Below are 20,879 nucleotides of genomic sequence, written 5' to 3'. Positions count from 1 at the left end.
ACAAAAACGAGAGAGCTAGCGAAAAAAAAAATACAGCTGCGTTGATCGAATTTAGCAAAAGCGCTCTTTTTCCTCCACACTCAGTCGCCCCAATCATTTTTTTTTTTTCCTCCCTACACCACCATATCGGCACAGCCGCGCGCTGCGGCACCAGCGACGGTGGCGACCGCGGCGAACACAGCCGGCCACGCTGGCACTGCAGCAGTTCCGGCAGTCCCGGCCGCCAAAATGAGCGGGGCACCCGGTGGCGTGCAGGCACAGCAGCGATGCTGACCGAACCATTTCTCGCGCGCGGCCTCCGCCCACAAAGCAGGCCAGCGGGAAGGGTGCCCCCGCTGCCGCCGCGGCTCGAGAGCAAAGGGTGCGTTGGCCCCGGCGGACGTCGCTCCCAATGCAGCACACTACAGCAGCCGCGGAGTGCGGGCGGCCGCCCTGGCCAAACATGCCAGCGCGCCAGCACTACTCACCAGTGCAGTTGTTGCGCAAACTCCTGGGAAAACATGCTATGCGTGTATTGGCCCGGCGAGGTGAGCGGGTACACGGACGGCCTCGGGATACCTGCGCAGAGCAGAGACGGGAAAAAGAGTCACGCACTGACAAGCGCAGCAGCAGGGTCTCCCTCCTCGGGCCACGGCCCGGGGCTGAGGACCCCCCCCCACACACACACACACAGAGCCACAGCCGCCAACAGGCTTGCGGCCTTCCGCCGGCGGCGTTATATATAAGCACATTTCCAAAAGGCACGTTAACCAGCACAAACCTAAACGACGCCATGGGAAGCGGAAACATTTGATCCGTAATTACACACTCCCTTGCTGTTCCACGAAAAAAAGAAAGAAATAATAGATTTAGAAAACACCATGCAAGATACAATTATAATGCCTACGGCGTTCGGTCGTCGGCGTTCTGAAAACCGAACACTGTAGGTCTTAAAATCATAACTTGCACCGTGTCTTATTTTAATCATTTTTTGAACAGCTTGGCTAACGTTAGCTGGGAGACCGTGTGTGTGTGTGTGTGTGTGTGTGTGTGTGTGTGTGTGTGTGTGTGTGTGTGTGTGTGTGTGTGTGTGTGTGTGTGTGTGTGTGTGTGTGTGTGTGTGTGTGTGTGTGTGTGTGTGTGTGTGTGTGTGTGTGTGTGTGTGTGTGTGTGTGTGTGTGTGTGTGTGTGTGTGTGTGTGTGTGTGTGTGTGTGTGTGTGTGTGTGCGCGCGCGCGCGCGCGCGCGCGCGCGGCTTCCCTGTGACGATGTTTTAACGGGTGTTTCCCGAGGTTTCCGGCTCGCGCGTGGTGATGCGCCTACCGTAACAGTGGTTGCGAAGTCTGACTTTTTAGTTAAAAATTTAATTATGGGGTTTTACGTGCCAAAACCCCGATCTGATTATGAGGCACGCCGTAGTGGGTGACTCCGGAATAATTTGGACCAGCTGAGGTTCTTTAACGTGCACCTAAATCTAAGTACACGGGTGTTTTCGCATTTCGCCCCCATCGAAATGCGGCCGCCGTGGCCGGGATTCGATCCCGCGACCTCAGTGCTCAATAGCCCAACACCATAGCCACTGAGCAGCCACGGCGGGTTGACCTTTCAGGCCGTTCCAGTGCCTGAAGCCATGACCAGCGTTGACACTGACGAAAAGCTTCCGGCTGGCTGTGTGTAATACATCGGATTCGGGCAACACTTTATTACTGACGTAGCACGAATCGCCATTGCTACTTGGAGATCAGCATACGACGGAAGCGATTCGCTCCGACTCCGTTCGTATGTTGCGACGTGCTTCGGGCTTTGCGACCTGAAGGCGTGTAGAACATTCTGCTACGCAAGCAGCGCACATACACTGCCATACATAGGAATAATGATAACAATAACCGTATATTTTGGGGTTTTACGTGCCAAAACCACGATCTGGTTATGCGACACGCCGTACCCCGGGATAATTTTTTACACTGTGCATCTAAATCTAAGTACACGGGCGTTATTGCATTTTGCATGGATATGGTCGTCGCGAGAGCTCCACGGTCGCACCGATTATGAAAATTATTTTACGTTGCAAAGATACACACATCTACCTTATGAGTAAGGGGCGCCGTATAGTCGAGGGATCTGCGTTTATTTCGTCCACGCGTGGTTCCTTAACGTCCACCCATATCGCCACCAGAACAAGCCTTCGACCGGAACCGCCTCTCTTGTCAGAATTGCCACGCACCGCGAACGTTCTTAGGCAGCGGCGCATAACACAATCCTGTAAATTCATAGAATTGTCGTGACATAGTTCGCCCAACTGTTAAAACTATACTCCTCCCTGTAAGAATGCCTTCTTTAAATAAATGAATGAATAAATAAATAAATAAATAAATAAATAAATAAATAAATAAATAAATAAATAAATAAATAAATAAATAAATAAATAAATAAATAAATACCCACACTGGCAATTCTGCACTCGGTACCACTAGGGCAGGAATCGAATGCACAACCTATAGTTCTCAGTCATAACAGCGGTGGTGTAAAGGCGAGTGCGAAGACAGTTGCACAGACCGTGTGGTGAACGGCGAGCGGTATAGACCCACCCCATGGCGAAATCGCGCTGCTCGTGCACTCCCCTCGACGACGAGAAGCTCTGCCGCCGCCACCACACGTGATGGCGCGCGCTCAGATGCCCCCGCACGGGACAAACAGCGCGCGGCCAAAAATATTTACGCCCCGCGTCGGCGGAAACGAAAGCGGTGAGTGCGGATCGGAAAGGCGTGCCGGAAGCTGCAGAACACGGGGCGCGGGAAGAAGAGGGCCGTTTGCAAGGCCGTCCGCGAGCGCGGGCCTCCAGCCAAGGCGTAAATATTTGCAGCAAGCTGCAGGCACACCAGTGCCGGGCGCGCAGACCAACACAGCCGCGGCGAAACAAGCCGAGCGCCAACCGCGCGGAGCAGCACTCCGCGCTGCGGCGAGACGCGCCAACCTACGGACGAGAGACAAAACCGGCACAGAATGTCGCGCATGCAGTGCGCAATAGCACTCTGTCGTTCCTCGTCGACGACAACGCAACTATACTTTCCCTCTGAATCCTGCACGAAATGAATCGAACCATTGCGTCAACACGTGGGCCTGCGTTTCTTCCGCTATCAGTCGATTAATCATCTGGCACTGCCGCCGGAGGAGTGTCCGACTGCTCTTGCGGGAAAAAAAATCAGATAAAGGGGTTTAACGCGTCCCGAAGCTGCAAAGTGGGCCATGACGGCATAGTGGAGAGAACCACAGCCGGGAATCGAACCCGCGAATTCACCGCGCTCAGCAGCAAGGACGCCATCACCAAGCCTCCGCGGGGGGTCACTTGTTGGGACCCCTATAACGTAAACGCGTTCGCGCTATAGCTGATCGCACTAAAAATGGCCAGACAAACACGGCGAGAGGCCTTCGACAGAACGGTCGCGCGATTCGTAAAGGGTCGAGAGCACACAGAGTCGCGTGAGCAACGGATGAATTCCAACAACTGGTTCAACGTGTATTTGGCAAATTTCAAATTCTATAACGAGTTCGAAAAGGGGTCGGCAAGAAGCGAGTGCTTACAGCTAACAGAACGTGACAATGACTATATATTGGTACGCCCCATAGCTACGCCTTCCGCCAAAAATAACTATACGGCACGAGTCCGCGTCATCGTGCAAGTATTGTGGAGTTTGCCCAATTTAGAAAAGTAGATGCAAAGTGCGAGTGATGTGCAGAAACTTTGTATACAGAGGACCGCGTTACTCAAGGTGTGCTGCACTTTACAGCCAGCGGAGAGTTATAGCCGGTGCCTATTGTCGGTTCCAATTTGTGGGATGTTGTTGGCTGGCAGGCGGATCTAGCCTTGCTGGAGAGAGAGAGAGAAAATTATAAATGAAAGGCAGGGAGGTTAACCAGGACTGAGCCCGGTTGGCTACCCTACACTGGGGGAAGGGAAAGGGGGAGAGAAAGATTACCACCGTCCACCCACCACCCACGACACAACGGCCCGAAATGAGATTGCTAAACGTTGTCAATCACACTCGGAGTCCACATCATCCAAAAACTTCAGCCGGAGCCACAAGCCTGAATGCCCAGTGTCCGCGCGGACGACTCGACGCTGAAGCACTTCAAAGAATAGCGCTCTGAAGCGAGTCTATAGGACACTGCCAAAAATAATGTTCAACAACTCCTTGGGTCGTACAGGTCACAACGCAAGGGTGGCGCGGCAAGTCCCGATTTTGTTTAGCGATGTAGGAGTACGCGCTGACTCAATGCAGAGCCGATACAGCAGGGAGGTTTCTGGTCCACCCAGTCCCTTTGTCACAAAGGACTGGTGAGGTGGTGAGCATAAAAACTAAAAATAACTGACGATGGCTTGTTTCGGAAGATGTCGAGGGTCTGTAGAAACGCCTCAAGTCACACAGCTGTGCAGTTCTACTCGTGTATGAGTTGAGGCCCAACCGCGCGCACGCGATATTCAAGCGACAGCGACAAGCGACGCGACAGGCACACCCTGTCGCGCAGTCGTGTCGCGGCGTGGAGCAACCACATGAACGCGACATCGCGAAATAGAGTAGCGACGGATTTACATTGTTGTGCGAATAAATGTTATCGTGCGCGCGTAAGGAAATCTCAATTTTGTCAAAAGGTCACTGTTTTATCTAGACCTAGCTAAAATATGCTATCATCCCCAGTGGAAATCCGTCCCATGCCGCCAGCGTAAAATGCCGTGGCGCCATCTGTTGAGTAAAACTTAAAAACACTTTCTCGGCTCTCGGTGGCGTCTCAGGTACAGTGGCATACTGTATCTCAGGCCTAACAGCGTCAAAAACAACCGATCTCAATAATAACGACAAGAGAGCGCCGATATTTAGTCCTCAGCTATAGCGATGAGACGAAGCGATGACTGATTGTACTATTTATTTTTTTGCTGTCACAGCAGAGAGCAAGTTGCAAGAGCGAATTCAGATCGAAGCGGGCAGACTGATTGCTGCCATGTTGTTGCGCAATCGCTGTCCCCAGCGGATGTCGTCGCGCTGACTTCCGGGCGACAAGCGATATTTCCTGGCTGGCCAGAAACCGGCGACGCGACCAGCGACAGCGACGGATCGGACGCCTGGCGCCTTCCCACTGGTCCCCCCCGGAGAGGCCGCCTCATAATCCAGTCGTTACTACAATTTTTACAAGAGTCAAAAATGATAAATAATATCTGAACCTCCTCTTTTACCCCTCCCTCCGCCCTGATGGATTCATTGCCTGGGGGCGGAAACTTTTTATGATTATTTTAATAAACGTTCTAACAGCAACAACGGATCGCCCTCCGCGACGGCAAAACCTGTCGCTCGTCGCTTGTCGCTGTCGCTCGAAAATCGCGTGCATGCGGTTGGGCCTTAAGACCACTTTCCCAAAACAACTCCTCCCCATGTTCTGGCAACTCCTTGTGCAGCACATCCAGCGCACTCAGATAATTTCCCAGTCTCAAAGCAACACGTCCACAGCTTCGACAAGGAGCCGTTTGTATACAATAAAGTTGGCCTCTCTGGCAAACTCTGGCGTGCACGTTCCGTATAGCTCTCCATTCCGGTTAGATTCCAGTCAGACGCCCAACCATTGATTCTGTAGTGCATTGGATACCCACTATAACTATAAACGCGAATAAAACTGCGCAGTCAATCCAGCTGCCGACGATCGCGAGGCAGCAAACGGCGGCGCTGCAGAATCCGCCAACGCAGCAGCAGCGTATACACAGTATGTATATTCTCTGGTCTGCGGCCTCCAGAAACACGGGTTGCCAGGTCCGCCGGTTTTTCCACGGCGTCGCCCCCTCGTCGACAGGGCGGTGTGGCCAAGCCGGGCGCGCCGCGCGAGGATAGCCGGCGCACACAGATCTCTCATTGGCATCGGCAACTGCTCCTGCCCAGTGCGGCCTTCCGGGCACAGCCCGACACGGCGACCAGCGCCGCGACACAGCGGCGCGGCCCGGCCATCGCAGATACATAAACGACGTTAATGCGCTTATCGGAATGAGAACCGGACCCTCGTGCGTGCCCCTCTCGCGTCTCGTTCGCAAGACTGCGCGCGCGAAAGACCGTTATACGCTGCCATCGCGCTCGCTCACTCGCGCTTGGGCGAGCCGCCGTCGCGGCCGGCGACGGCCGCTATCTTCGCGTCCACGCAGCCGGCCGCTATCGCTTGCACGGCGTCTCCGTATATGTGCGCTCGCAGTGCGGGCCGCGTCCGTCGTTATCGAGCCGCGAGTTTGACTAATGCCTCCGCCCATCCCTCCCTTCGACGCTGGCCGCGTCAGCTGTCGGGACGTTCCGTTTTCTCCCCCGCTGGGCGCGCGTTGCTGCAGGCGAACGAAAAAGGCGCCGCGGCGTATAACGTGGCACGGCGTCGTCGGGCGAACCACGAAAGCGCTTCACGAACGCCCGAGCAAGAAAGGAAGTCCCGCGATACGGACACCCGACAGCCCTCAGGGCCGTGCCGACATGTGGAATGGCTGAGCCAAAGCGCATAAGACATATCCAACATGCAGTGCCGAAAGCATTTCTCCATTTCTGCCGAAAGAACAAACGGAATATAAGCTTCCGTCGAAGCGACAGTGGTACCGGCGCCCAGCTTGCCGACTCCTTATTCGTCTGCGTTTCGAGCCTGGGAATTAATTTGCAACCGCCAAGAAGACCCCCATCAATATGTCAAAAAAATAATAATAAGCGCGCTTGGTAGTCGTTGCACGTATCTTCGCTTTGGCGTGTGGACGTAGCACGGCTGAGCGCGAGTATATATATATATCTGCGCAGCGAGCCGTGCAACGAAAGAAAACGCTCCGCAACGTGGCACCACTCGAAACCCGCAGTCTCCAAAGCGAAAACGCGCCGCAAGACGACGGCCGGAAGAGGGACGCGTCAGTGCCCAATGCGGTTAGCGCGAGCCAACAAGACGCCAAGGATACCCGGCGCGAGCGCGCCGGCCGCGAACGGGATCGGATCAGCGGCGGACGAAATCAGATTGCGCCCCGAGCTTACGCGACAGCGGCGAGCAGGGCGCCGGTCGTTTTGCTCCGCATTCGGGCCAAAGTTTCTCGGGTGTTCCCGGGCCTACGTCGATACGATAACAGGGCCCGACCGAAGGCGTTTCGCGAATGCCGTTAGCGGCGGCGGGCGCCGACTACGTGCGCGGGGGAGGGAGGCTTTTGCGCGCCCCTAACGACGTTTTCCCGTTTGCGCCGGCAGAGCCGAAATAAGACGCCCGATCTCCTTCGATCCCGTCCCTACTTGGCGTCATCCTCCCTCTTCGCGTTCTTTTCTTCCCCATCGAAGAGTTGGAAAATTACCCCGCCTCGAGCAGCGCGCGCGCGCTCGCGGCGGGGAAATTGCATTTCGGGCCCCACAGCGAAAGAAGGTACCGAGGCGCGCGTGCACCACCACTACACCGATGCATCACCCCTTTTTCTTTCCCTAACGCTGTAATCTGCCACAGCGACGAGCGCGCCACCACCATGGCCCCGGGGTCACGCTATCCCATCTCCTATCCTGCTGCGTGTGTCAACCCTCCGGCGAAATCGTGCTCACGGCCGGTCGGCAGTAGCCAAGCAGCGCTGCGCTCCCGACGAAGCCGTTGTCGGCCCGCGACGGAAAACGAAAGACCCAAAAGAGAGCGCGACCAACCCCTTTCTTTCTTTCTTTCTTTCTCTTTCAGCGGCAGCGTTTACATACGATTTTTGTAGCGTGTTGCTGCGAAGCCGGAGTCTTGTATATCATGCTTATACTCGTACTGTCCCATGAGCCCACTCAAATACCGTAACCGAAACTGATAGGGACTGACAAACACACGTACAGTGCTCACGGATTGAAACGCGACAATTTAGGCCTAACCAATGCACATGCTTTTGTTTCCACCGTCGGTAGTTTGTGTGACATCGGCGCAATCACGACTCGTACGCTTAGATAAGAGTCCGCGTCACCTTTCGTGACCAGATTCGAAGCAACATGGCATGGTACTGTCGAGTAATTGCACAGCATAAGTGTTCTACCCCAAATTTGCCTGTCGCGTTTCAATCCGTGAGCACTGTACACCCGTGCGCAAAAGTATACGGACCAGGGGTTGCGCGATAAAGCAAGATTTTTTTTCATCTGCCTGTGAACGCAACTCGAAATTGAGGACTACCGTCCAAACTTGGCATTGCGAACTTTTCAGTGTACCCATTAATTCCAGTTTATGCTTGTTAATTACGAAGAAATTGAGTTTTTTCGGAGACCCTGTGGTCCGTACACTTTTGCTCACGGGTGTACAACCGCTTTGTCACAGGCGTAACCCCCCGTGGTTGCTTAGTGGCTATGATATGTTGGGCTGCTGAGCACGAGGTCGCGGGATCAAATCCCGCGCGGCCGCATTTCGATGGGGGCGAAATGCGCAAATACCCGTGTACTTAGATTTAGGTGCACGGTAAAGAACCCCAGGTGGTCCAAATTATTCCGGAGTCCCCCATACTACGGCGTGCCTCATAACCAGATCGTGGTTTTGGCATGTAACCCCCCCCCCCCCTTTTTTTTTTGTCACACTTATATACTGCTGACTGCCGCTCACACTCCCGAGCTCCAAAGCGCTGGTTGTATGCAACATTAGCACTACTATAGACGGCTTGCTCAGTTACGGCCAGAGGCCCTTTGACCCTTATAAGAATCTTATCAGTGAAACTTCCACAATACTGTAAGATTCGGAAATCACCTTATTAGACAAATTATAGTCCCGATAGGCATTAACTGCATGGTCATGACCTATGCACGCCCTTTCGATCATTGCTTTCTGTGTATGTCGGCTCTTTTTGTATACATTCATGCGTTTCTGTTCCGAATAAACTAATTGGAATATACCGCTCGTGTCCTCGTTCATGCGTCTTAAGCTCTCTATTCGTCTCTTTAGCAGTAAATCAGCAAACACTAACTATGCCAAGATTTCGCAAGGGCCTAGCATTCTCCCCGCAAGACGAGCAAACAAAGTCTATGCTGTTCATGTGTCGCTATATATGCACTCACCCGTCTTGGGATCGATGTGGACCGGCGGGATGCCCATGTGCGCGGGCGGTGGCTGCGAGAAGGGCTCGTTGTAGACCATGAAGTTGAGCGGCGATCCCGGATGGGGCGAAGCCACCATCGGACCCTTGCTCGCCTGCGAATAGAGCACGAGGCACGGTCAGTGGGTGCCACCAAGACACAAGCGTGGGCAAGTCGCGTACAGTCACAACACAACGATGTCATGCGTTTCGATCGATCGGTGACATTTCGGGCACACAGTCTCACCTTCGAGACACTTTATAGTAAGTCGAGCATCGGGGCGTCAAAAGTACCACAGTCCCGTCCCGGTACGGTAGGTATATACAGAGCAGCGATGGAGTAGGAATGCAGAAGGCTTGCTCTTCCCAGCGTGGACCGCATAACTGGGTGCTAACAATCGCGGCGCCTGTCTGCACGGCGCAGTATAATGAACAGAATGGCCCGGTGCACTGTTACGGGGTACAACGCGCGCTCCGACCACCGCGACAACGCGGCAGAGGTCGCAAATCGCGCGATTATCGCAAGTAAATTGTGCACCGGGTCACACGAACGTCACCAAATGACGACAACTGGGACAAAGGAAGAGCCTGGAGCAGAACGTAAAAGGACCAAAGGCACCACTTGCTGTCTTCGTTGCGCCAAGGTGTGCGAAGTATATACGCTTCCGCCATTAAATATCGGCCGCCCCTCCACTAACTAAGCTATTGTGATTCGCACGCAATCCCTTGTGTCATTTACACCACATTCCCGATAAACGTATATAGGCACAGCAAACACAGTGCCGAAGGCCCGGTAGTGCCCGCCGCATCGAGTGGTGCAAGGTTTCGTGAGCACCATTAATTTTTCATGCAACCGAGTAGAACCGTATGCTGCATATGCCGCAAATCCGTTGAACCCGGACAGGGTACGCGCAGAACTTCCGCTGAAGCTGGAGAAAAAAAACCCTGAAGAACGAAGCAAAACCACTACGTCGACGCTGGCCTTTATATCAATCGTCGTGTATACACAAACCTGGGAATCGGCACGCAAGTATCGAAATCCCTAGGGGTGGTGTGTACGCGCGCAGAGCGGGCGAACATCGGCTGCGAGACCGCACCACCCGCTGGAGCAAACGGTCGATCTCCGATTCACAAGTCAAACAGCGACAGCGTTTGGCTGCTTTGCTTGCGTTTACCCGGGGTGGAACGGGGAAGGCAACGGCGGGCTTTCAATCAGCCCGAAAGCGGTTCATTATTTCTTTTCCCTCTCAGCTCTTCCCATCCACGCAGCGCGCCCGAAACAGCGCCGGGAACTCTTTACGCACACGGCTGCACACGGTTGGTTGGTTGGTTGGTTCGAGACGCCTTAGGGGCACGATGCAAACCCACGAGCTTGAGAGATTATCCGTTTATGTGGTGGGGAGAACAAAAAAAAAATGTCGCTTTCGTCACAAGGGTAGACTCGTTTTCTTTATTCCGTGTTTCCTCCTTATTCTACTTTCTTTCGTTTCGTTCCGTTCAATTTTCTAGCGTAAAATAAATAATGATAAGAAATGAATAAACACGAGAAGACCAACGGAAAACAGTGGACGTGGCGCACAGTGTTTTTAAGGCAAGGGCGTCTACAGACTCCGTTTACGAGAGAAAGACCACAAGGAAACCACTTTAAAACCGGCGCGCGCAAAACGCACACGCGCGCACGACCGCCCAGAAAAAGCGATTGTACAGGTTCCCATCTGCGCTCATCTGTCAGCGCGTCGAGATCGACGTTTGCTCGGGCATTTACAAACAATGCGTTCCCAGACACGGGGAGAAACATTTCGGAATGCGCGAGCACGGCGGCGCTTGCCAAGCATCTATCACCGCCCGCGCTCCGGGGCTCGCTGACCGCGAGCGAACCGAAGGTCCGAACGAGCGCCCCCCCCCCCCCCAATCCTCCTGCAGCAGTACGCACGCCCCTGGCGACAGAGCCCGGGCCGTCATGAATGGCCCGGGCGCGTACGTTTTCTTCTTTCTCGGCAGCTCGTTACGCGGCCGAGAGAAAACAAACGCGGCGGCGGCGACCACAACCAGCAGTCCTTTTCCATCCCCCAACCCCCGTTTATTTTTTATTTTTTTACTTTTTTTTATTTTTGTGCCCCCGCTGCGAAGGCCGCCACGGACAAAGCCGCACAAGACGGACGCTGCCCGAAAGCGCGCGCGCGCGCCCTGCAGGCCGCCGCCGCCTTGTAATCAAGCTGTTGGCGCGGCGCTTCACAGCTCGGCCCCCTCTCTCCCGTTCCCTCGGCAGTAGACACATTAAGACAGCGGGCTCGCGCTGTCCGCCGCCGGCGGATGCTCTAAATACGAATCATTAGAGGCTACTTTGGGAAGGCTCCAAACGAGGAGGTCCCGGCGACGAAGTGTCCGAGCCGGCCAGCCGTCAGCGCCGCGCGCGTAAACGGCTGCTGCCCACGGGGGCGGCGCGTTTCCGGAGACCGCACCTTGTTGCCTCGTCGTCGTCTCTCTCTCGTTTTAACGAGAACAACCAACGCCGGCCAGCAGCCGCACCTGACGACGACGACCGCGCGTCTGCCAAGTGCTTCCCCCTCGCACCTTCCGCCGCGGCAAACGAGCCTGGCACGTATTACGAGCCGCACTACGCGCCCGCGCAAAGTCTGCGTGGATGGATGGAAAGACGCCGAACGCATCATTCGCGGAACGCGCGCAGGAAACGGCGGCGGAGCTCGTTTTGTGTGGTCCGCGCGAAACAACAACGCACCGCGGCAGCCTTCGCTACTCCTCGCTAACAGCGCCGCGAATATAATGTAACCGCCGATTCGTGCCAGCTCACGGGGATTGTTACGTGGCGAGCGGCAACTGTGAGCAGCAGTGGCGAACATTTTGCGTATTTGTTTGCGAGTGCGCGAAACGACGCTCCCAAACAATTTGCTGGGCCGCGCGATTTTGTAGCGATGTCTTTCCCGTCCGATGCGATTCCTTTTCGCGCTTCATCGGGTGGTAGGAGCTGCCGGCCCTGAACGGTGGACGACAATATTGGCACAAAATCGAGCTGCAGGAATCGCTAAAAAATCGCGAACCTGATTCCGCTGCTGTATTATTATTATTATTATTATTATTATTATTATTATTATTATTATTATTATTATTATTATTATTATTTTTATTATTATATTTCTCGATAAATACCAGACCTAAGTTAAGCATATATTAAGAGCACGCGAATTTTACGCTACAGCAAGCCCTTGCGCGCACGCTTATAGTGTCGCACGAAATGCTTACATGACCTGCGCCAGGACGGCGGGCGTGATATTACGCGCATTGTAAGGTCATAATAGCGACAGAAAAACAGACAAAACGAGTACAGCAGAAGTACTAAGAACGTTGGATTAATGAACATTTCACACGGAAGAATACAACCAAATCGCTAAGGCACATTTTAACGGCCCCTAAGACAACTGGTAACGTTCACGGGATATCTCCGCTCAATCAACACATACCTGCGAGTTTGTTTAGGTTATTGAGTTGAGTTTCACCTTTACATACAACATCATACAGCGCGTAATTTCCAACACAGCGTACGTAATAAGACCAGCCGGCATCAAAATACGCCACTCGTTCGTCGTGCACCGATTGGTCCCGTATGAACGGAACCTTTCTTCGGCAAACGCGCGTACAAAGCTTGCAGTCGTGGCTAGGAAAAAAAATGCATGCAAACATGCACAAAAATGCACACGGGGTTGTTCGTACGCGTTCGATTAGCTTCCGCGACAACGGTGAAATTTAAAAAGAAAAAGAAAAGAAATTGACAATCGTCTACGACCAGCGTTCCATTTACCGCTGTTGTTCGGAAAACCATTCTGATAACGGTCTCTCCCACTCCTGCATCAGTGCGCGCACCGCGCGACACAATGGACGACACACCACAGTGGCGCTGCATGGGACATACAGACCGACGCCACACTGCCACACAGTCGCAGATTTCAAATCCATCCCACAGCGGTACTCGCGCGGACACGGCAAAGGTCCCACAAGAGAAACAGAAAGGGCACGGGGATCCGAGAGGCGGTTATAAAAGAAGTAAGGGGGAGGGGGGGGGGGTGGAAAGGTCGAGGGCGTGCGCAGCGCAGACGCACGCACGCTCGGGGAGGTGAACGTGGTGACGCCATCAGATGGAAATCGCATTGAAAGAAATGCCAGGAGCTTTCGCACGCACGACGGAGCAGCGAGGGAGGGGAATGCCGTAAGCAAACGCCCGTGGAACAAGAAACAAGAGATCAAACAAGCAAAAAGGTAAACAGCAAAAAGAAGGACGAAACAAAGGCGCGAGCAAGGCCGCCCTAGTCGTGGTATCCATCAGAGTGCCATTACAGATCGCCGGCGGAGAAACTCATCCCTTTGTGAAGTCGTCGCGGGACCCCGATCTCCGCCGTGCACGGTGCACCCCGCGAACGTCGCCTTCTTTGTGCCGCCCGGGGTGGTGGCTGCGCCCGCCACAGGCTGTGTCAGCCAGCCAGGGTGAGAGCGCGTGGAGGAGGCACGAATGAAAAATGCGGGATGTAGACGGCGTGGGGTGTGAGGGGGGCTTTGAACTCTTCATCTTTCCCTTCGAGAAATCAGCGCCGGATTCTCCATACACGCAGGCGCAATCTCACCTTCCGATCCGCGCGCATTTTCAAAGATCGGGAGGAACTAATTTCGAAATTTTAAGGTAACCAGACACAAAGCTCGCAAGGTTATCAACGCTGCGGGCGTGTAATAACGTTGGCGCGCGCGTAGGGTCAGCGGCGGGTACACGCATTGCATTTTATTTTTATTTTTAGAGCGAAGCTGTTAAGGGCTCAGTCTTCGATGGGCGCGTCAGGACAGGATGTAGAAAAAAAAACTCTCATTGGCCGTATGTTGTATGTGCGAGTGAAAGCGCGCGAGGGACGCGCGCTTTCACGGGGAGCGAACGCACGGCGGAGAGCAAACACGACTTCTTCCGTAGCGCGAAAGGCCGTGGGGGGACGGGGGGGGGGGGGAGGCGACGTTTAGCTGCGGCACCAAAGGCGTATCTTGCGACCGGGCGCATGGGTAACTGCGACTCAATCTCCCACGCGAAAGGAGGACAGCGGGAAGGCAGCGCGGGAGGGAGGGAGTGCGGCTTCTGCTCTGCGAGCAACTTGTACTTTGCGCTGCGCCGGCCGGTCGCTGCGCACCGTATCTTGAAAGCGATCTGCAACACGGCTCCTACCTTTGTATGCGCTCTGCTTTCGCCGCTCAGTTTCCGTTGATTTCGCGATAGACCGCATGAACCTTCGCTCGCAGCTGCTGGCGCGCTTGCTCACGCCAGCATTTTGGCTGCGGTTGTGTGCGGTCACACAAACAACGCGCAGAACTGTTGTCGACGGCGGCGGCGTTTTGCCCGTGTTCGCACCGAACGCGCGCGGCGTTGGTGACGTGTTTATGAAGAGCATGCCAACCTTAGCCGTACACCCTATGGCGGTGTGCCGTAGCGCCCATAACGCCACGGTCCCTGTGGTCACTACATAAATGAAAACCACCCGATAATATATATTTCGCATGCTTAATTAGTTCAAATAACCAATTACACCATCACATCTTAATAGTCATACTTGGAAATACATAATTCCCACCATAGTACAGCTTCGCTGGTCTTCCATCTCCACCGCAGCCAGTTTTGTTTTTTTTTTTTTTTTTTTTTTTTTTTTTTGTCCTGCCTCGATACACCGAGACCGCATAAAAGCCAATGACGCTTCGGCTAAAAACGCGAATGCTCGTCAACGGTCTTTTCATGTTCGGGCGAGGCACGATGGCACTGGCACCCGATGCGTCATGAACTTATTCTTACTGTTTATGTTGGAACTGCAGCAGTCTTCACGACTACAGTTGAAGTTACCAATACAGAACACGAGTGACCGCCTGAGACTGGTAAACAGTGGTAGGAAAAGAGAGAGAGAAACGTTTATAGAAAAGGCAACCCCTGTGATGCTTCCGGTGAGGTGCCTCGATGAGGTTACTGTTTCGCTTCTCAACGTGTATAGCAGCAAGCTGTCGTAGTATAAGACTAGAATAAACTAAAATACCTATATCTACACATCCGAGACTGCACCACACTATTGTCGAATTCTCCTGAAACCAACTGTATATTACACTGCACATAAAACGTTAACACTACTGCATACACGTGAAGGTGGCCAAGCGTAGTTACCGAAAACGCGCAGAACGCCGACCTGAAAATCTGGCATTCCGCAGCTCTGATAGCAAATGCGGCTAGGCGCGCCTCGAAACGCAAATTGCATTCGTGCATTTGGGCCGTGATGCTGGTCCCTGTCGGCCTATCCGGACTTGGACCGTTTCAGGGACCCTTTAATGTGCTCCTGATTTCTTTCCGAATGCAGTGAGCACCGCCGTCACGACAGATCCAGTCAGAACTCTGTCGACATCCCGAGTTGTTGCACAGCGCGATCCGGCTTCATGATATACCAGACCAGACACACATGCTGAAGAGAGTGTGAGACAGACCGCACGGTTGCGTCCGTGAGCGTGTTGGAAGAGTACCAGCGTAAACAACTTCCCGAGTACTGGTCTATATTGGCAAACGCAAGGGTGAAATCATAAGGAAACCGCAAGCAGCAACGGCACAAAAAATTCGGACCGCAAACGATTCGCTAACGATGCGCAGGGGTTCGCGGCGCGGGTCATAGACCTCGCGTCGTCGTCCATTTCCCGCGCTTTTGAGGTTTGCATCGCTTATAGCCGGGAATGTTCTCGATCCGTAAAAGGCTCCCATACGAGTTGCTCCCCTTTTCCTTCAGCGATGCCTAATCGGGTGAGCAGCAACCAGGATCAAAGGAAGGCCCATTTGAGCGCATCGCCACGAGAGAGCGCGCCCCTTCTTTTCACAGTCCGCACGCAAAGGATATTTGCGACAGAGCGATTTACCGCATCACGATCGGCATGCGACTCGTATTGTGCGCGCGCGCTCGACGTGATCGCCGTCTCAATACCGAACGCGGCCGCCGACCGCTGGTGGACGGAATCGAGCGTCCTTCGGCCGATCCGCGGGGCAATCGAAAATACAAGGTCGAAGGGCACGCGCTCTATGCCCTTCTTCCGAAGAGGACGCCCAGACACGAGAGGACCAAAGCGCGCGGCACCACCGCATCGGCGCCGAAGGGACGCAACGATTCGGCGGCAAGCCTCCCCTCCCGCTCGCCTCAGATGGCGGGCACGTCAAGCGACCGACGCTTAACGCTCGCACCGTTGGACTAAAAGGAGTACGGCCCCCTACAGACACGATTTGGGTACGTTTTCGTGAAGAAACAAGTGTACAATGGACTCACGCGCGATTGACCTGCCGCCTGTTGTGCACGAGCAGCACGAAAAAGATTAACGAAGCAGGAAATAAAGCACGTAACGGCTGTACAAGGAACGAGTGCACGCATGCCCCTTTGATACAGCGGTTCGCGTTGTAGTATAGCGGCAATGTACTTCCGATGTCCGAAGCCCGCACCGCAGCGAGCAGACTACGCATGGTTATTAGGTCATCAATTCTTGCAACACATTAAGAACACAGAAACGATTAAAAAAAAGCCCATACGCCGAATGCCCTTTGTAGCAGCGGCCCATATACAAGTAGCAACTAATGTGGAAAACTGCAGCTGCTTTTGGCGCAAAACGTGTCTTCGCTGTAGAAAATGCGCTCGCCGGTGCGGACACTAAATCATCGTGCACGGCTATATAGAGCACACGCCACCCAATTCCACGCACAATGACATGTCTCAGAAATAGAAAGTTCTAGTCCGTAATTCAAGCAAACTAAACCATGTATATCGACGGCGACGCCTGGTGTCTCTTCGCTATATACTCCCAAACAGCAGCAGCGAAAGATCGGGAGGGAAGTGTCCATGCGTGCGTTCTCGAAAGGTCGCCAATCGCTAGGGCCCGCCATCTGCGACCTGTCTCGAAAGAGCTTCCCATATAGATCGGAGTGTGAGCTATAGATTGCGCGGTGCGCTCGTGCAACACGGCACGCGCCCAGTATATGCGTATATGCGCGCGATACCGAGCGGCAGCAGCCCCCCCCCCCCCCCCCCCCCTCCCGTTCACAGGGGGCGACCCGCTGAGAGGTGCATTAGCGCGACCGTGGGTGGCGCGCCCGACGCGCGAATCCGTTACGGCGATTCGACGGCGTGCCGATGGCGGCGAAGCACAGCGCGTGACACCCGACACCACCGGTGGGGTGAGAACACGAGCGCGGGGCGGGGTCGGCCGCCGGCGTCCGGCGGCTCGCACCTCGGCGCGCGAGGACGCCCCGGCGCAAGAGGGCCAAATTGGGCCGCTACCGGCTCTGACTCACGCCGAGCCATCCGCCCTCCCGAAACACAACGCAGTTCCCTCATCATCATCTCACCGGGATCAAAACAGTCGACAACAGAAACTCTCCCCGAGATAGAGAGTCGAGTGATCATCGCGTAACAGGAAGGAAAGGAAAAAAAAGAAAACAAAGTACAGGCGCGCGCACACACTCAGGCGCGCGCGCACCGCTTCGACAACTGCACTATTCATCTCATTTAGTGCGCTGATGGATAGGAGAGGAGCGAAAATGTTATTTGCTTAGGCACGCCGGAGGAGGATCGGGGAAAGAGGCGCTTTGATCTCGCCGGCTCGCCTCGGTTCCCCCCACCTCCTTAGCCGGGCGACGCGTTTCTGGTACACGGATTCCCGAGAGCGCGTGGGCAGCTTCCTAACCCCCTCTCATCGGCCCCCTCTACCTGTGCCATTATCTGTTGCTGCGCTCCGGGAACCTCCGAGAACAGCCACCGCGATTAGCGACAAGCGCGGCAACCCCCTCTAGTAGCATGCGACCACCGCGAGAAGGAGGCGCGCTGCAAAAATGCGTCCGGGGTCCAACCCGGTAGTGGGAGGGGGGGTGCGAGTTCCGGGTGGCGGCAGCGGCAGGCCGCATAAAGCGCGCACCCGCACGCACGGATTATGGAACCGCGTGGGTGAGCGGCGAGGCGCTTTAAGCGCGCGCGCGCGCGCCCACTTCATTATGCAACTGCAATTAGCCGGCTCGAACCTGCGACGCGGATCGGATGAAAAGAGCGCGGCCCGGCGGGCTGAATAGAATGAAGCGAAAAGGAGAAAAGAAATCTGCAGCAAGCGCGCGGCACCGAGGCGCTCGCGAAGGATCCGCGCGAAGGGAACCTCTTTTCAAGCGACGGGTCACACAAGGAGCCAGAGCCGCTCGCTTGCCGCGGCGCCACTTTCTACGCGACAACGCCGCCAAGAACACAATGAAGCTGCGAATGAGAAGCGAGAGGGTTTTTTTTTTTTTTTTTTCGATACTTTGACCGATGCGCGCCCATACGATACGTGAGCATGCCCTCTCTATGCGCAAGCACGGCACGGACAGTTATGCTAAAACGCCAAGGATCTGCACAGGCGAGAGTCGACCACCCCCATCCTGACAAAGGGTGGCCAAACCTTGCACTTCAATCGCCACGCTGGCTTCAACGACTTCTGGTTATTCTTGCTTCGCGCTATCTCAGAATAAACGACGAAATAATTATATGTTAGCAAGATGCAAGATGCGTGCCTGAAACTCGCAACCAACGGCGTTTTTGAGATTCGCGCACTCACTGGCTCTGGCTTGCCGTCAGCCAATGCTGAATACTTTTCTGTGCCGATTCTACTGAAACCATTTTCGAGGCACCGTCTCCTCAAGCAATGAAATGTCAAAACAGTAAAAGCGGCATGTATCCTTTCAATGGAACTCGAAAAAAAAAAAAAGAATTTGCAAGCCAACAATTGAACGAGTACGACTTGAATACTTGAGTACTACAGCTTCGTGCAGAAGCACACACTCCATTGAACATGGAACCCATTATCCAAATGCTGTAACTGACCGTCTGCCAAATAAAACAGTATTAGTCGCGAGATTACCACAACTAGGGCATCGTGAACGTCGCACAACACATCTGCGAACAACGCATAACATCGTCTGCTTGTGCTAGCAGTGATGCAGCGACAGGAAACATGTTCGCGCTTCGGTATGGTTAATACACATCCGTACGAGAACACAGAACACATGTAACGAAGTCTAAATCAAATCGAAAGCGTCTCTGCCTACGTTCGCCAATGTTTATGAAGTTGATTAAGTCTGACGTAAACGCATAACTGTCACCATGTCAGTTATACAGTTCGACACCGGAGATGCAGATGGAAGCAGCAGCTATGGTAGCAACGTTCATCCTGATCCAAAAATGCCTATACGAGTGTTATGTTGCTGCCGGTACCCTTACGCTGTCAGATGCGATGGAAACGCTACATGCGCCGAACAAGGAAGCACACGATTCGTGGCCAGCGCTGTGTTCCACGCCTACATCACCGATGTCCAGTAATATATACTTGCATATTCGTGCATCGAACTGAAGCTATGTATTGAGTAAATCAGGCTGGTACGTAGAACTTCGGAGCGGCAGCTGTGCACCTACTGCGGCTCACCACTTTGAACTATGCCATTACCGCATGTGGAAACTTGCTCGTTCAACTTAACCAATGGCCGCGGCGGGAGGCTTTAATGCGACTAACTCAAGCGCTCGAGAAGGCGGTTAACTATTGGGCGCAGCCGACAGTGCGCTTGAGCACTATACAGGGTGTTTCAGCGAACACTTTCAAAATTTATTTAAGGTTGCCTGTGGCAGATAGCCCAATCCTAGTTAATGAGCTGGTCTACTCGAAGAGGTGGACATTACTTGCACAAAATATTGAAATGCATAATCGACTAATTACCAAATATTCACTAATGAAGTTTTTAACTAATTATCTGATGGCCCGTATTTCAATTTACAAATTGTAGCCCTGGAGTTCGCAAGGCGGATCCACTTAGAATTAATTTTCAGGATGATACCAATTTCGAGATATTAATTCCCGAACATTGTGGAGAAATGGATTGGCGTTCCAGTTAATTTTGTGCTTCAATGGATAAAGCGACATTTTGTTAAGAACCTAACTCGAACGCCAATGCATTTCTCCTCAAAGTTCGGGAAATAATATCTCGAAACTGGTGTCATCCCGAGAATTAGTTCTAAGTGGATCCGCCTTGCGAACTCCACGGCTACAATTTGTAAATTGCAATATGGGCCATCAGGCAATTCGTTAAAAACTTAATTAGTGAATTTCTGTTAATTATTCGATTATGCATTTCAATTTCTTGTGCAAGTAATGTCCGCCTCTTCGAGTAGACCAGCTCATGAACTAGAATTGTGCTATCCGCCACAGGCAACCTTTAAGGATTTTTGAAAGTGTTCGCTGAAACACCCTGTATAGTATATGCGCAAGGGTAAGGCTTTAAAACACACACACACACACACACACACGCGCGCGGTGTCCCCACTATATCATGCACCAAGATTTAAAAATATGCAAGTGCCATCTAGCTGGACAGAACCAAGTTAATGTCGTTTGCCGTCAATTGGAGATACTCGGATTCTTTTTTTGCATTCCGCCTAATTACATAATTCGTTTCACTTTATCAACTTCTCAAGTATTACAATTAGATGAAAAGTGTCAATGAGAGAACTGTAGAGCAACATGAGAAACTCTTACACAGCTTTCTGTTGCTCAATACGTGCTACATAAAATTGTTTTCCGAGGGTGAAAGAAGCCCACGAATACACGCAAAATTGCCGCGCGACTGGCCGCTCGAGGCACTTGGAATGATCTCAGTCCTCTCGCATTCCCCACACACACACGAGGCGAGTTACTTGTCTGGTTTCACTTGCGGCGGTGACAACTTCGACTTTCTCTGCTGCCGGAATTTAGCGCGACATTGGAGCACACACAATATGAGG

At 53.4% G+C, this 20,879-nt stretch overlaps 1 protein-coding gene across 3 annotated transcripts in view; it reads right to left on the bottom strand.

Moving 5' to 3' along the window:
- Positions 1–20,879, bottom strand: part of LOC119437031 (protein pangolin, isoforms A/H/I/S) — a 190,038-nt gene that overhangs the window by 36,760 nt on the left and 132,399 nt on the right. For all 3 annotated transcript variants that reach the window (XM_037704095.2, XM_037704094.2, XM_037704093.2), the window contains 2 exons: positions 9,020–9,152; positions 468–558 (listed from right to left, as the gene is read on the bottom strand). In XM_037704095.2, the coding sequence (XP_037560023.1) occupies positions 468–558; positions 9,020–9,152 (224 nt within the window). The remainder of the gene's footprint in view (positions 1–467; positions 559–9,019; positions 9,153–20,879) is intronic.

This window comes from Dermacentor silvarum, chromosome 1 (assembly GCF_013339745.2).
Source record: "Dermacentor silvarum isolate Dsil-2018 chromosome 1, BIME_Dsil_1.4, whole genome shotgun sequence".
Lineage (NCBI taxonomy): Eukaryota > Metazoa > Arthropoda > Arachnida > Ixodida > Ixodidae > Dermacentor > Dermacentor silvarum.
This window is presented reverse-complemented; position numbering and strand designations above follow the sequence as displayed.